Raw genomic sequence first — 14,335 nt, forward strand, 5'->3', positions numbered from 1 at the left:
TTTAATGATAGTGATCTGGATCAAAATTTAATGAGTTATTCCTTCGCCTGTCCTCCATTTTGCCACCAAGTTTCTCAATATTCAGCCAGATAGTTTTTACATTAACTTTCAGAAAGGAAACTGAAAAGATGGCCATCTTGAGACCAAGCTTAGAGGACACTTTTAGAATTGATAATCACTGATAACAAGGATAAAACAGCTGCTCTGTCCATAAATAAATACTGTCTTTACATAAAAGATGTTTAAAGTAAACTCAGCCTAATGTTTGATCTATAATAAAAAGCTACTGAGAATAGAAGCAATAAAAAATATTCAATGTGGACTCTTATGAAGTCAAATATACTTTCAAGTAGCAAATATTTACACGAACAGCTGTTGTTACATAAACTTAAAGTACAACCATTTAAAGAAACACAAAATAACTCAGGAATCAGTGAGGAGAACCGTAGATCAAGGAAGACGTCCTGGTCCTGCAAAACTAATCCAGCATTTATGCCTGGAAGAATGGAAGTCTGATACTGATGCACAGGAGGTGAAACTCCAGATACTGTCCTCGTTCTAAATCAAATCAAACTTTATTTATAAAGCTCTTTTCATGCAACCAGCAACACAAAGCGCTTTACATAATAAAGACCATTTCTGCATATTAAAAAGCCTTCACACACCCAAGTATTGATTTAAAAACACACACACTACATAATTGAATTTCCACATGCGTCAAACAAACAAATAATAAAAGCAGCACTATTTTCATGGCAAGTGTGGAATATTATTCTTAGCTTATTGCATTTACTCATCAAAACCCCAAAATATATCCCAAACTATATGCTTTTGTGCATTTTGTTCTTTGTATTGTTTTAACTAAAGATAGCCACCATGTAAAATAGTCACTATCATCTATTCAAAGTAATAATAAATGTTTATCTTAGCTGTATAAATTAAGGAAATGTTATTTGCACTTAAAATATTTTAAAGAAATTGTAAAATGATCAAAAACAAGCAAACAATTTAACAGTTGCTTAATCTTTTCAGGTCATTTTTATCCTCTGAAGTCCTTAAAGCTGGACTTTTCATTACTGTCAGACCACTGCTATAATTATAAAGAACACAGTTGAGTCAACGTGCTAAAGAGTCTGCACGATTTTACTCTTCTTCTCTTTAAAAAGCCCCTTAAGACGGCCAAATCCGACACTTTATGGAGAGGTTCAACAAGTAAAACTAAAAATAAAGTGAATTCTTTGTCTACGATCAGTGACGATGCTCCATGCATCTGTCAGCGCAGATGCAGAAGGCAGGAAGCAACAATGTGGCCTGCAAATAACGGGCCTGTTATTGGCCACCGAGGTTTGACGTTAGTGACTTTTTGCTGGGTCCTAAAGTTGGTCGAGTTATCCTGCAGCTGCCTTTACTGGGATTGTCATGGGCAGAGGTGTTAGGGTCCTTTTAGCCCTGGGACCTCTCATACAGAGCAATCTGATGTAAATTTTCACTACTGTGTAGCAAACCTAACCACCTGAATGTGATAGAAAGTGAAGTGAAATCTACCAAGTAAGAAAGATATTAAATATACAAGTTCGGTCTACTATCCTGAAACTTTTAGTTGCAACCCTTGTCCAGCACATCTGAATCAAACGATCAGACTCCAGGCCTCTGGATAACTGGATAACATGCAGAAGAGGGAATTCAGATTCAGCTGTGGTGGACAAGGGTTGCTGCCGGATGGTAGAGCTCCAGGATTGGACTTGGGACCTGTGATTAACAAGATAATAGGAATTGCAGCTACTTTTATTTTAAAAATTGCAGTTAAGGTGTCTGACAAAATTATAGCACCTGCTGCCTTTTTTGGGTCTGTCTATTCAAGCAAAAGTAAGAAAAGGAACCATTGTGTGGTGTTTTCTTTTAACAGGTTGATGCTTTAAAGGGGTGCTATTATGGTATTTCAAGTTTTCTGAGCTTTCTACAGTTTTACAGTGTTGAATCCTCATCAGACATGTGAACGGCACTGTTTTTTTATCGCCTAAATGCATGTTTGAGTCTGAGTTTGAGTTCCAGCACTCTCTCTGTTCGGTTTCCATAGCGACGAAAAACGCGTCGTTTTAGAGTTTTTTTCTACTTGGAAATCCTTGTGACGTCCCGGGGGATAAGGTTCGGTGATTGGTTACCTTCTACTGGTTAACAAGGGCATGTACAAATACATCAGGCGGGTGGAAAACGTGGGATAAAGTTATTTCCAACGATGGCTGGTGAGTTTACCAAAGAGCGACATCCTGCTGCATTCGTTGCTGTGGGTTGCTGTTTTCCACTTCGTTTTCAGGGTCTGATTCAGGTTCCAACATGTAGGGCTGTATGCTATGTGTTGACATGGTATTATGTGTTTTTTATTGAGTTCATATTAGCCTAATCCTTCTGTTTATGAGATGTTAACGGTGAAAGCAGGTGCGGTGCGCGCTCCCAATGTAGTGCAGTGGCGGGAGGCGGGGCTTAATGCGGAAGAGTCTCAATCCACGCATTTTGCCCGCAGGCTGATCTGACAGCCTACGGAGAGGGTCGGTCTGAAGTAAAAAAAGCAATTTGTGACAATAACTCGATCAATCCCAGCCCTTCTGGTCTCAGAAATAAAAATAAATTAGCCTGAAATGCACATAATAGTTCCACTTTAAGGTTTCAGTGTGTAACAAAGGATAATTGGCTTACAAATGTAATATATAATTAAAATGATGGAAATTAGTCATAAAAATATGCATTAATATGTTTAGTCCCTATTGTTTAAATATATAAACTGAATCAATGGGATTTAATTTAAAAACGGTTTCAGCTGCTTTATTTGTGCCACCATTTTTACTATGATGTTTCTAACTGGACACACAACTGTGTGTGTGAAGTAAAAGACCTTTGAGCTTTAAAACTGCAGCACCTCCATTGCTTTAAAGGTGCTAAAGCACCATTTGGGATAAATAATGCCTGAAGAGGCACATAGATGAAAAGAGCACGCGTGTACACAACTCGGAGGTTACTTATAGCACACAGCCATCGCTGCACCTGAATCCACAGACAGATGAAAAGGTGTTTATGTCTGAATGACTTTTGGCCACTTATGACCACCATTGAAGCAACTTTTATGTGCATCTTTACCAGATATCAGTATTTTTTTTTTTTTTACACACAATACCTTTAATGTCTATTATGTCATTTTAACATTTAACTTTTTTGTCTCTGACCACATTGGACCCTCAGACAAGCTGGTTTTGGCCCCTGGGCTGCATATTAGACAACCTTGGTCTTCGGTTGCCAGCCTTTAAACGAACATTAGTTTGTCAAAAATCCTTGATATGTAGATTTTTATTTATTTATTTTTTTTGTGAACCAATTTTCATTGAATTAATGTGACAGTGAGGTGAGATAAAACATAAGAATCAACTTTAGGATCAAACAAATCCCTTCTTTTTAAAAAAAAAAAAAAAAAAAAAAAAAAAAAAAGCATTTCTGGAACATTACTTTCACATCCAGGATTTCTGATCTTTTCCAACCACTCAGTTGAATTTTTCCTGAATCTTTTGCAGCTGCCATCAGACGTGCTGGAAGCCAGGGTCGGGCACTAGGACCAGGGGGGCTCCCTCCTCCATGCAGCAGCAGTCTGCCGCTACGAGAGGACCAGAAATCTGCGGCTCCCAGGATGAAGAGATCAAAATGATGCTGCCTGTAAAAAGGGATTAAACGTAAGCAATCTGTCGTCAGATGTGGTAAATCCGTCGCTCATCACCGTCCCGTTTTTCTCTCTGCAAATATTTGTTTATGACTAATGCATTTATCTGTGGAGGTTGGGTTTGCATTGGTGTGGCTGCACATGAGCTAATGACAGATGCATCGTGCTCACTTTCTCTGTTGCACTGGACGGGAATTGCAGCGGATGCAAGCAGGCCTTTAATGCGATCTGTTGTTTTTGTTTCTCACCCTCTAGTCGGTCTAGTCTGGGCGCCACCTCGCTGGGATCCGCTGCTGGTGGATAATACAGTTTTACCAGTGGGAGTTGGGAAAGGGGAGACATGCCGTCGCTGAGCATCCGTTGCGACGCCTGACTGACCATGATGAAGACCGAATCCACATCCAAGAGCACCGGCTCTTCTGGCTCCACGCTCAGAAGCCCATCCCCGCACAGAAATGCTTACGAGGCGGGGATGCAGGCCCTGAAGCCAGTCAAAGACAATGCTGCGAACGGGGACATGCAGGAGGGTCCCCGAGGGCGCAGGTACGGCTCCAACGTGCACCGTATTAAAAACATGTTCCAGCAGATGCAGACCACATCCCCTGCCGATGCAGAGGGAGAGGACGGCGACAGGAGCGCGGACAAGTCCGTGCGTCTGTCCCTCCCAAGAGCTGGAAGCCTGAACGAGAACGTGGACCACAGCGCGCTGCTGAAGCTGGGATCCACGGTGTCCGAGCGCGTCAGCAAGTTCGACACCAAACCGGAGAACGGGCACCAGCGGGCCTCTTCGCCCAGCTACTCCAAGCTGCAGGAGACCCGCCGCATCTTCGAGCAGCAGCAGCAGGAAAGGCAGCAGCAGCAGCAGCAGCAGGAGAAGCTGGCCACCACCAGAGTTCTGCTGAAGACAGACAAGACATCAAGCTTCCAGGATGGCAGGCTGGATGTGGTGGCCCGCTTCAATGGCAGCACAGAATCCTTAGACAGCCTGGACACCAGTGAAGCTGTTTCCCCTACAGTCAGCCAGCTCAGTGCAGTGTTTGAAAGGGCAGCCGAGCTCCGGAACAATCTCCACCGCCTCTCCTCTACGCCACCGCTCCCTTCTTCTAGGGGGGTCAGCACCAAGGTGGGAGTGTTGAACTCAAAGATAATCACTAAGAGGGTTAGTGCCTTTGCATCGGGCAACCAAGAGGAAGAGATAAACAATCAGAAGGGTCAAGAGACACCTCCAAAGGGCCCCAGAGGAAGGGCAAACCCCTCATCTGAAAGCGTTAATGGGGGTCAGATTGTAAGCCAGTGCGTCCCAACGTCTGAACTTTCGGGTGGTGCAGGAGAGCTGAGTTATCAGAAGGAAAAAACTGTTTCAAATGCTGGTGTTGAGGCCAAATCCGAGACCAGACCTGAGGAGTATTCTGGAGCCAAGGAGCCCAGCAACACGACGCTTCAAGGTGACATTCAGGTGTCAGTGGAGAATGGAGAAACTTCCACTGAGAAGCGGAGCGGTGACGTCCTCAGGCAGGAGGCGGGGGGAGATGCTGAGGAAGAGGAAAACAGGACTCTCAAAGACGACCAGTCGGGCCGTGACTCTGTGGATATCAGTACCTACAGTGCAGTAGGGGAGGACTTTGAAGGAAGCCAGAAGGATGAGGAGGAAGATGAGGACGATGACCGTTACGAGCCGGAGTCCAGCTGTGTGGAGATTTCTGGGCTGCCTGCGGAAGAGGATCCGCCTCCTTCCAGGAAGATTCGCTTCAGCACGGAGCCCATCAAGGTGAGGAAACGTGTAGCGGTACAGCACGGCAGACTAGAAGATGCTGCCTTTCAGATGAAACCCCTTGAGACCAATTTAATTAGGCTTATATGCTGATTTCTGAAGTGTAATTATGTCTACAGAATATGCTGGTGTGGGGTTTGTTTGTTTAGAGGATTGTTGAACTTAACCTTAAAGCTTATCTGCTGTGCTGCAGTCACTGCCTTTGTCAGCCTTTTTAATGAACTCTCTCAGCTTCCTCCACTGTCGGACAGATGCTGACATTTTGATTTTAACCCTGTTTCAATGCCCAGTTTCCCCACAACTAACAACCTCCCTCTACAGCAGCCTGCTGCTAATGGATGCCGCTGCATTCCTACAGTGCAGCTTACACAAGTCCCAAAAGAGCCACAGTGTAGATCCTTATCTTAAATGCAGTGGGATATGGCTTAGTGTATAATTGCTGGGGAGGGAGGAGTAACAAAAAAAAAAGCAAGCATGAATTTGTGAAAGTGGAAACACTGCAGTGGGAGATGAAAGGTCAAAGTGCGAGGAGCTCATGGGGAGTGGAGTGCTTTTGGGTCTGTTTTTAAAAGACACAGGAAGTGAGGGGAAGAAAAAAAAGAGGACTGTGATTTCCTTTTGGACGAGTGATATGAGAGAACAGGACTGAAGAGGAGGGGGGAGAGCTGATTCAAAGCGTCTCTCTGTTTGACGGTGGTGTAATGATCCAGAGAGCAGCATCAGATTTTCTCCGGCTCAGTTTTGCTGCTCTGCTCTGCCTCCAGCTCTGAGCCATGCAGAGACTCTGCAGCCAGAGTGGGTCCTGACACTGTGCATCACACGCATTCCCTCATGGAAAAGCGTGTTTCAGTGACTAAGGGCTCCTGTCCCTTTTCATGACTACTCTTGTCTAGAGTTGCTGTTGTTGTTCTCACATGGCTGCATATTTTCCAGTAGACTCAATATTTTAGAATTGGAGACAACAGATGAATAACAAAACCTTGATATACAGTTGTGCTCATATTTATTCTAACTTTTCGTTAAAGAAGGAAAAAAAAACAGCTGCCTGTAAAATAAGATGAAATTGACTAAATAATAATAAATAAAAATTTTATGAAAATCATGACATTATTTTTAATTCTGGTTCCATATAAACATTTTTAAAGCAAACAAAGAAGATCATTTATTACTATTACATCACTCATAAACTAATATTTAGTTGAACAATCCTTTAATGTTTCCGCTATAGTCAGGTGTTTTCTGTTCCTCTCAGTCAGACTTCTGCACCTGTTGACAGGTATTTTGTCCCACTGTTCAATAAAAAGTGCTCTAATTTGTCCAGGACCAATTTGTTTTTTGTTTTTTTTTTCTTTCTTCAACTCAATTAAATAAAAAAAAAAAAACTGTCTTATATTACCAAATTTCATTTTTGCAAATTTTTAGTTATTTTTCCTTTTTTAAGTCTCAGGTTATTTGAGTGACTGTTGTAAATTTATCTTTTTCTTTAATGAAAGGGTGTGACTACATATGAGCACAACTGTAGCATAAACAGATGATAGTGGTGAAATGTGCACATTTAAAGCACCAATAAGAAAATGTAGCATGCACGAGCATGTAATGGTCTTTAAAAGAGTCTTAATATGTTACAGTGTGTTTCTGTGGGTTCCTCTCGCTCATGTGTTCTCAGGAAAATAGGTAACAATCATAATTTCCATCAGTAAGAATTGATAGAAATGAATGCTGTGCAGTACCTGACCACCAGAGGTGCTGTGGAGCAGTTTGTATTTGAAGAAGCTCATTTGTTTTCATTTCAGTTTTACACTTTTCCGGTAGTTTATCACAGAGATGCACGGATGCCACGTTCTTAAAACTGATCGCAAATACAAGTACTTCTATTAGAGTACATGTCAGTACTGATTATGGATACAAGTACTTATAAAAGAAATCCCATTACAGTTCACTGGTAATGATGTGGATCAGAATACCAGATGTGACAACTGAGTGGTTAATTGTGTGACATATAAAATGGGTCATCGTGCAGCCATCTCCTAAATGGAAGGCATGAAAACTGGCAGAATCTTCAGAAGTAAGAAGGATAAAGTGGTTTTCGCTGGATTGTGTTCACAGCTGTTACAAGGCAGCGATATGTCCAAAAGCAGATTTTTAAAATATCACTTGTAATAACTTTGTTTCTGGACAGAATGGCTGTCATAAACGATTACTTTGATAATCGACCAGTTATTTTTGTGATTAGTTGACTAATCGGATCACATCTAAGTTGTTGCTAATGGCACCAGCATGTAGCTGATCTTACATAGCATCATTAGCTTCCAGCTTGTAGTGTTATCTGTCAGTGCTATGTGCATCTACAAATAAAGACAATTAAGATGATACCTCATTCAACAGCTCTAATGAACTTTGCAGCTTGTAGTAAAATAAGGAAAAGAAGGTTCTGAGCTTAAGAAAAAAAACTTGTTTTAGTTTTTCTTCACTTTATTTGTCTGTGGCATCAAACACTGCTACATTTAAAGTACTGAATAGTCCAATGAGGTAAAAACTGGAAATCAAACATAAATAACCAGCAAAAAATTAGTTATAGCTCACTGTTGTCGTAAATGTTAGCAGCTAGGTAGCCACTTAGCTTACAGAGACCATGCCTGTCCCTTTTAGTCAGAGAATGAATCGGCTACAACATGATTTCTCTTAAATCTACAATTTCTAGATTTTACATTCTGCATGCTTCTCTTAAACTTTAATAAAAATGCTCCCAAACTCGGGAGCGCAGTTGCCGGCTCGCCGTGATACTGTTGTTGGGGCACTTCTCCGGTGAAGTCATGCTTGACTTCACCGGAGAAGAACTGGCCGGTTGGCCAGTTCTGTGCATGTGCACACAAAGGCTGACAAGGCAGCATAAGGTGCAGTTTAGAGAAGAAAAAACCCAAGGATTAAAAAATAATTATACGGATTATTAAATCAGACATCGGCTATTTTGATCATGATTAATCAACCAATATTGGCAGCTCTATTGGACACCCAATGATAACAATAATATCTTTTCCTATAATGTGTTCATTTTGACAGCCATAGTTCTTTCACACTGTTGTCATAATGTTTAGCATCTGAACATCCACACACACACAATATCTGACTTGTACCCGATTCTGGTATTGGTGCTTCTTTAGCAGCATTACACCGCATTTACGCAAATGATAATATAAGCTGTAAACTGGGATGTAAACATAGATTAAATATTTAAAAAGCTGGCTTGCAGTTTGGAAAGTAGATTAGAAACTATAGAGAGAAGTATTATAAATATGCACATTTTAAGCATTCACTGTGCCAAATATAATACCAATAAAAGAACCCCCACAATAGTACTATATTCTTGTTTTTGCTTGATCTGATAGCACATGCAGCCTCTTTTAGGGTCTATCTCAATTTGTGGATTTAAACACCATGCCTGCACTTGACAGCTACTGTTCCTAAAAAGATCTTTTTGTGCTTCTTTTGAGATTCTATATTGATCTATAAACATTAGATATTAAAATTTCAGGAGCTTTGAAAGTCTGTCTCAAAACTGTGATGCACAAGAAGAGACAAAAATGGACGTCTGGCACTTTGTTTTGTCCTCGTGAGATCAAAGTGTCGCTACTGGTGTGATAAAAAGTCTGAACTTATCAGCTGTGATAAAAAGCTGAATTTTATTCTGACTGCAGTCACCACTGGAGAATAACCTCCTATTGAGCCCTTTCATACTGTATCAGTGTGGCCTTTGTTATGGAGATTGATGCAAGGGCGGATGAGAGTGAAAGAGGGGGGGTGTGTGAGGTCAAATGGGAGGGGCGTTAATATGCAGCTAAAATGTCATGCCACTGTATAACAGATCTTAAGTCACTTGGTTTCTCCTCCAAACAGGAAGTGCCCATTTTTAGTGCATGTTGCCCCTTTGTGCAACAGCGAGGTCTTGTGGTGATGGCGGTTGAACGGGTGCAAGCCGTTCTTTGTCCCCATTCTACACTGAACACTCTTCTCTGTCTGTCTCTGTCGTCTCAAACCGGCAAAAATAGCGCAACGGCTTCGGGTAGAGTTCACACTAGACTCTGTGTTTGCTCCTCCTGACATTCTTTTGCTGCTTTTCTACCCTTTCGCTCTTTGTCACCAGGCTGCTACTGTTAGTAAAAATAGCAGCATTGTTATCGTCAGAGGCTCGCCTCGCCTCCTTGTCGAACCCAGGAAGCTGCCTCTCATGTCTTATTTATTTGCCTGGCTTGTTTGTTTTCAGATCATGCTGTTTTACTCAATATCAGAATATGCTGGTTTTGGATGTAGCCTTCTGGGAAGATGTTTTTTTTTAAAAAAAATGATTTATCCCATTGTTTGGGGGGAGCTGTTTGTTTAAAACAAAGATAATCTCCACTGGATTTGTGCTGCATGTCCTCCAAACCAGAATTAATCAGATTTATTTTTCATAGACTAGAATCACCTTGTGCACTCATCACCTAGCTTGGTCTTACACTTTTCATGGCCCTGTCGCCAGCATCAGACTCATGCACACACACACACACACACATACACACACACACACACACACACACACACACGTTTTCTTTCTTCTAGGTTTTTGCTGCCTACACAAATCTGTGCTGCAGTCCTGTCAGCATTCTCAAAGGATACCTATGATTATTATTATTTAACATTGAATAATAACTGCTCCTATGAACTGGCTATTGATTGAATATATTAGGAAAAATTACAAAAAAAAAACAAAAAAAACCCAAACAAATAAAACAGTTCCAAATATGGTATTGCAAACCTAAAAATACTGAAAACCTTTAATTCAGCTTCTAGCGGTTTGTGTTCATGACACAGGTCAGCCAGTGAAGGATTGCCCAGGGAAGGACGATACATCACCATATGTCACCTTATCCTCAAACTGTCTATTACTTTAGACTCAGCGGGCCTGCAGCATCTCATGCAGAGCGTTGCTCACAGCCTGGAGGGGTGGGAGACCAGACAGATTATCAGCAAGGTCATTTTGTCCCATTTCCCAGTCCCTTCAGCAGTTGGTTGCAAACATTTTGTGTGTTTCACCCACTCGTTTAGGTTACTGCGACAAGCCATGTTATGCAATGTCTCACTCATGACGTCTGAGTGCTGCGCTGTCTTGTCTGAACTGTCATCGTCTTGTCAGAGAAATTGCAGATGCTGGTGACAGCCTTTTATGTATATATATATATATATATATATATGTACATTATATATATATATATATATATATATATATATATATATATATATAACATTTTTGTATGTATATATATATAACATTTTTGTATGTATATATGAGTGGTGCATTAAAAATAATGTGTTTTTCCAGACAGTGAATGATCGTGATTAATAATCGTGATTACAATATTGATCAAAATAATCGTGATTTATTATTTTGGTAATAATCGTGCAGCACTAGCTTGGATCCAGTGTAAACACAAATTTTTTGGAAATGTTATTGTCGATTCAAAAATATAAGAATTTTTTTCTTTTGAATGAGAAGAACACATGTCTACCAACTGTAATGTTTCACACAAGCTTGTTTTTCCATTTACTTAGGAATTTAAAGAAAACCTTGGTACATTTCCACTAACGTTAATAAAAGAAAAACTTTCCCTGGAAAAAAGTATGTAAAATTGGGGTTTTAGATTCCCTGGAATTGAGGGTCCGGTCTGTGTGCTGAATTACTTTGATTGGTGAAACTTACTTGCAGTGTACTACACTTGGGCTCGCTGTATGTTCAAGCCGATGTGCGGCTGCAAACATGTTAACTTTGTCTTTACAAAGTTAACTCTGCGCTTAGATCGTCTGAGAAATGGAGCCTTGAAGTGGACAGATGATGACGTTAAGACTTTTTAGAGCGTCTTAACTGAGGAAGACATTCATCTCAACTTTTATTTGGCAACTTTAAACGATATGAATGCATCGCTGACAAGTAGAGCTGAACTTAGCACGCACAAACAATTTTGGGAAAAAATAAAGTGGGTCAGACCGCCGAACCAACAAGTTGTATCACCCTTTACCAGAAATTTTCCAGAACTTAGTTGTACGGGGGAAATGCAAACAACCCAATAATCCTACCAGGAATTCTTTAACCCGGATAAATAAATTCCAGATAATTAAAAAAAAAAATACTGGAAATGTTGGTGGAAAGCCTCTATGGAGAACCCCACCCCACCCCCAATGGAGGCTCCAAAAGTAGCAGCAATAACTTGCTGTCCAGTCAAAAGGGATGCCTTTGCCTGCTTTAGTCACAAGCCACATAGGATGCTGTCCATCCATCCATTCCTTCATCTGGTGGTAACCACATAGACCAGGAAACCTCAATCCAGGTCCTCGAGGACCAGTGTCCTGTAGGTTTTCCAAGCATCCCAGCTGCAACACACCTGATTCAAATCAATGTGTATTTAGCAGACGTATGCAGAGCTTGTCTGAATCTTGAGTCTGGTGTGTTCCAGCAAAGACACTAGGAGACCCTGCCGGACAGTGGCCTTGAGGACCAGGATAGAGGATCTCATAGACCAACCTCCAAAGTGATTCCAAAGTGTCAAATAATGAAAATTGTCAATGTGGCTGTTTTTATATGGTTCTCACCCCATTTATTTATTTAACTGCTTCTTTCTTTTTTTTTTTTTGGTGATTAAATATGCCCTTCCTTCCTACCTCCATCTAATTTTAAATCGTCATTCGACCTAAATATCGTGACATCTCCAAGGGCTGCATGCTTTTAGGTCTTCTGACCCGGCACACAAGTCTGTCAGTCTAGTCTGAATTTTCAATGACCTTCATGTAGACGGACAAATCAGTTTTAACTGTAGTTGTAAGTTTCCATTGTTCACTGTGCTCTGTTGCTTTACATTACACCAGTTTTTTCACCGTCCTTTGGTTGGTGACATGGATTTTCCCACCACTTTTCTTGACGTGATACTCCTATAAAACACAAAACCAATGCAATTTTTTTTATTTAGCAGTTTTTCTGTAAATTTGCATAGATTTGTGAAATCAGATCACTTTCACTATTATTGTGGCTGAACAAAGAACCTTTCATGAGTGAAAATCATCTTTATTATGTTTGTGTTTTGGCAAATATATTTCCATAAAATGACAAATGTGCTAGACAGAAAGAAGGTACACATGTACCAAAACACCATTTATACCTATGGAGTAATATGTGATATCTTAAGTTCTAAAATAAAACACTTTATTGGTTTAAATTTGTCTTTTGACTGTAGCGACATTTGTTGTTCTGAGGCTGACCTTATTTCCATGCTGCCTTACTTTCAGGGTCAGTGCTAAGCCTAAACCTGAATGCTGACCAAAGGCTGCCTTGCCAAAACACATAGGCTTTGGTGACATGCAAACAATACTATGAAAAAAAAAACAAAACCTCACTATATCCAATTTATCGGCATGGTGACAGCTGGATCCGCTTGCTTTTTTTTCTGTCTGCATGTTGCACATCTGGAATCTGGATTAGCCTACCAGTTTTAGGAGGATTTAAAAGCAATTAACAGCTAATTGTTTAACCTGTGCTGTTGATTGTGGTGCTATTAAACAATTGTGGTCTGAAATGTCACATTCATTTAACTTTTAACAGCTTCACATGTGCATTCAGCCGCTATAATAGCCAACTAGTCACAGCATATGGACAGAGAAATGTGAGGCATGCAAAGAATTAGCTGCGACGTACCTCACATGTTGCATGATTATTATCCACTTTAGCTAACTGTGGCATTTATGGTTGAAGTGCAACAGTGGATTATACTTCCAAAAAAGAGAGATAAGCATTTGAAAACAAAAAAAAAAAAATTGTAGAACATTTAATGTAAACAATAAAAAATTGGTTGCTACACGGTGCATAGAAAGTGGAAAACACACTGTTGTAAAACTGCACCACCTCCACACATCCTATTGGCTAAATCCAAAATTAGATTGTTTTGGAGTCAAGAGGGAAAGAAACACAGCAGTTGACATGCAGCTGTGGGCAGTGGGGGATGGGGGTGGGCTTGCAGACTTGTTAGTTAACACCAGTGTGCTATCCAATCGCAACTAGAAGGCCATCAAGATGGAACATCGTTGCAGTAGAGCAGAGACTTCAGCAGCAGCTCTGTCATTTATCCATCTCTGCCTTGTAAAATGGTAGTCGTCACTTACTGTCTGCTTTTAATGCCCTTTGCAGCTCCGTGTGTGTGCTCTTTATAGTCACAAACACAATCTGTTGCTTGGTAAGTGACTCTAGCAAGCTGCCCGCTGAGCTTTTGTAGGACATCCCAGACTGCTGGTAGCAAAGGGAGGGAGGAAGGGAGTTTCCTGGCCATCTGTTAGCTTCCCTGACCTACTATCTGCCACAACTGGAACAGCATCGTCCTGCAGTCCTACCCGCTCAACCCCCCCACCAACTCCATCGCACTGCCTTTAATCCCAATGTTTGTCTTCCATAGGCATCCACCTCACAGTTGGAGGGCTTCATCTACAACTGCTTAAGTTAAGCATGCAGGGTCAGAGGTTACACCATGCAGGATCCCAATTAGACTTTCTGCCCCCACATGAGATCATTGTCTATAAGAAGAAAGAAAATCCTCCGACTGGAAGGGAAAGTTTAAACCTGTCAGTGAAAGCATGATTCTTTCCGGGCCTGCGCCATGGCACCTGTCCCAAACTTTCCCATGGCCTGAAGTGACAAAGTACATCTCATCAGGGCTGTTTACTTCCAGTCCCACGTTAAATGTTGCAGAGTCTTCTTGTTGTTTGGTCTTCTGCAGCGTTGTGGGCGTAAAATGAGGGCACCATCAGCCACCAGCTGTGGCCTGTTGATCTTGAAAGTCAAGATACGA

General features: G+C 41.0%; 1 protein-coding gene across 1 annotated transcript in view; it reads left to right on the forward strand.

The window, feature by feature from the left end:
- Positions 1–3,652: 3,652 nt before the first annotated feature.
- LOC306771252 (neurabin-2-like) overlaps positions 3,653–14,335 on the forward strand; it is a 24,829-nt gene continuing 14,146 nt past the window's right edge. The window contains exons 1-2 of the mRNA XM_079260378.1: positions 3,653–3,716; positions 3,959–5,471. Coding sequence (XP_079116504.1) covers positions 4,083–5,471 — 1,389 coding nt within the window. The 5' untranslated portion in view covers positions 3,653–3,716; positions 3,959–4,082. The remainder of the gene's footprint in view (positions 3,717–3,958; positions 5,472–14,335) is intronic.

This window comes from Telmatherina bonti, assembly GCF_933228915.1.
Source record: "Telmatherina bonti genome assembly, chromosome: 21".
NCBI classification, from domain to species: Eukaryota; Metazoa; Chordata; class Actinopteri; order Atheriniformes; family Telmatherinidae; genus Telmatherina; species Telmatherina bonti.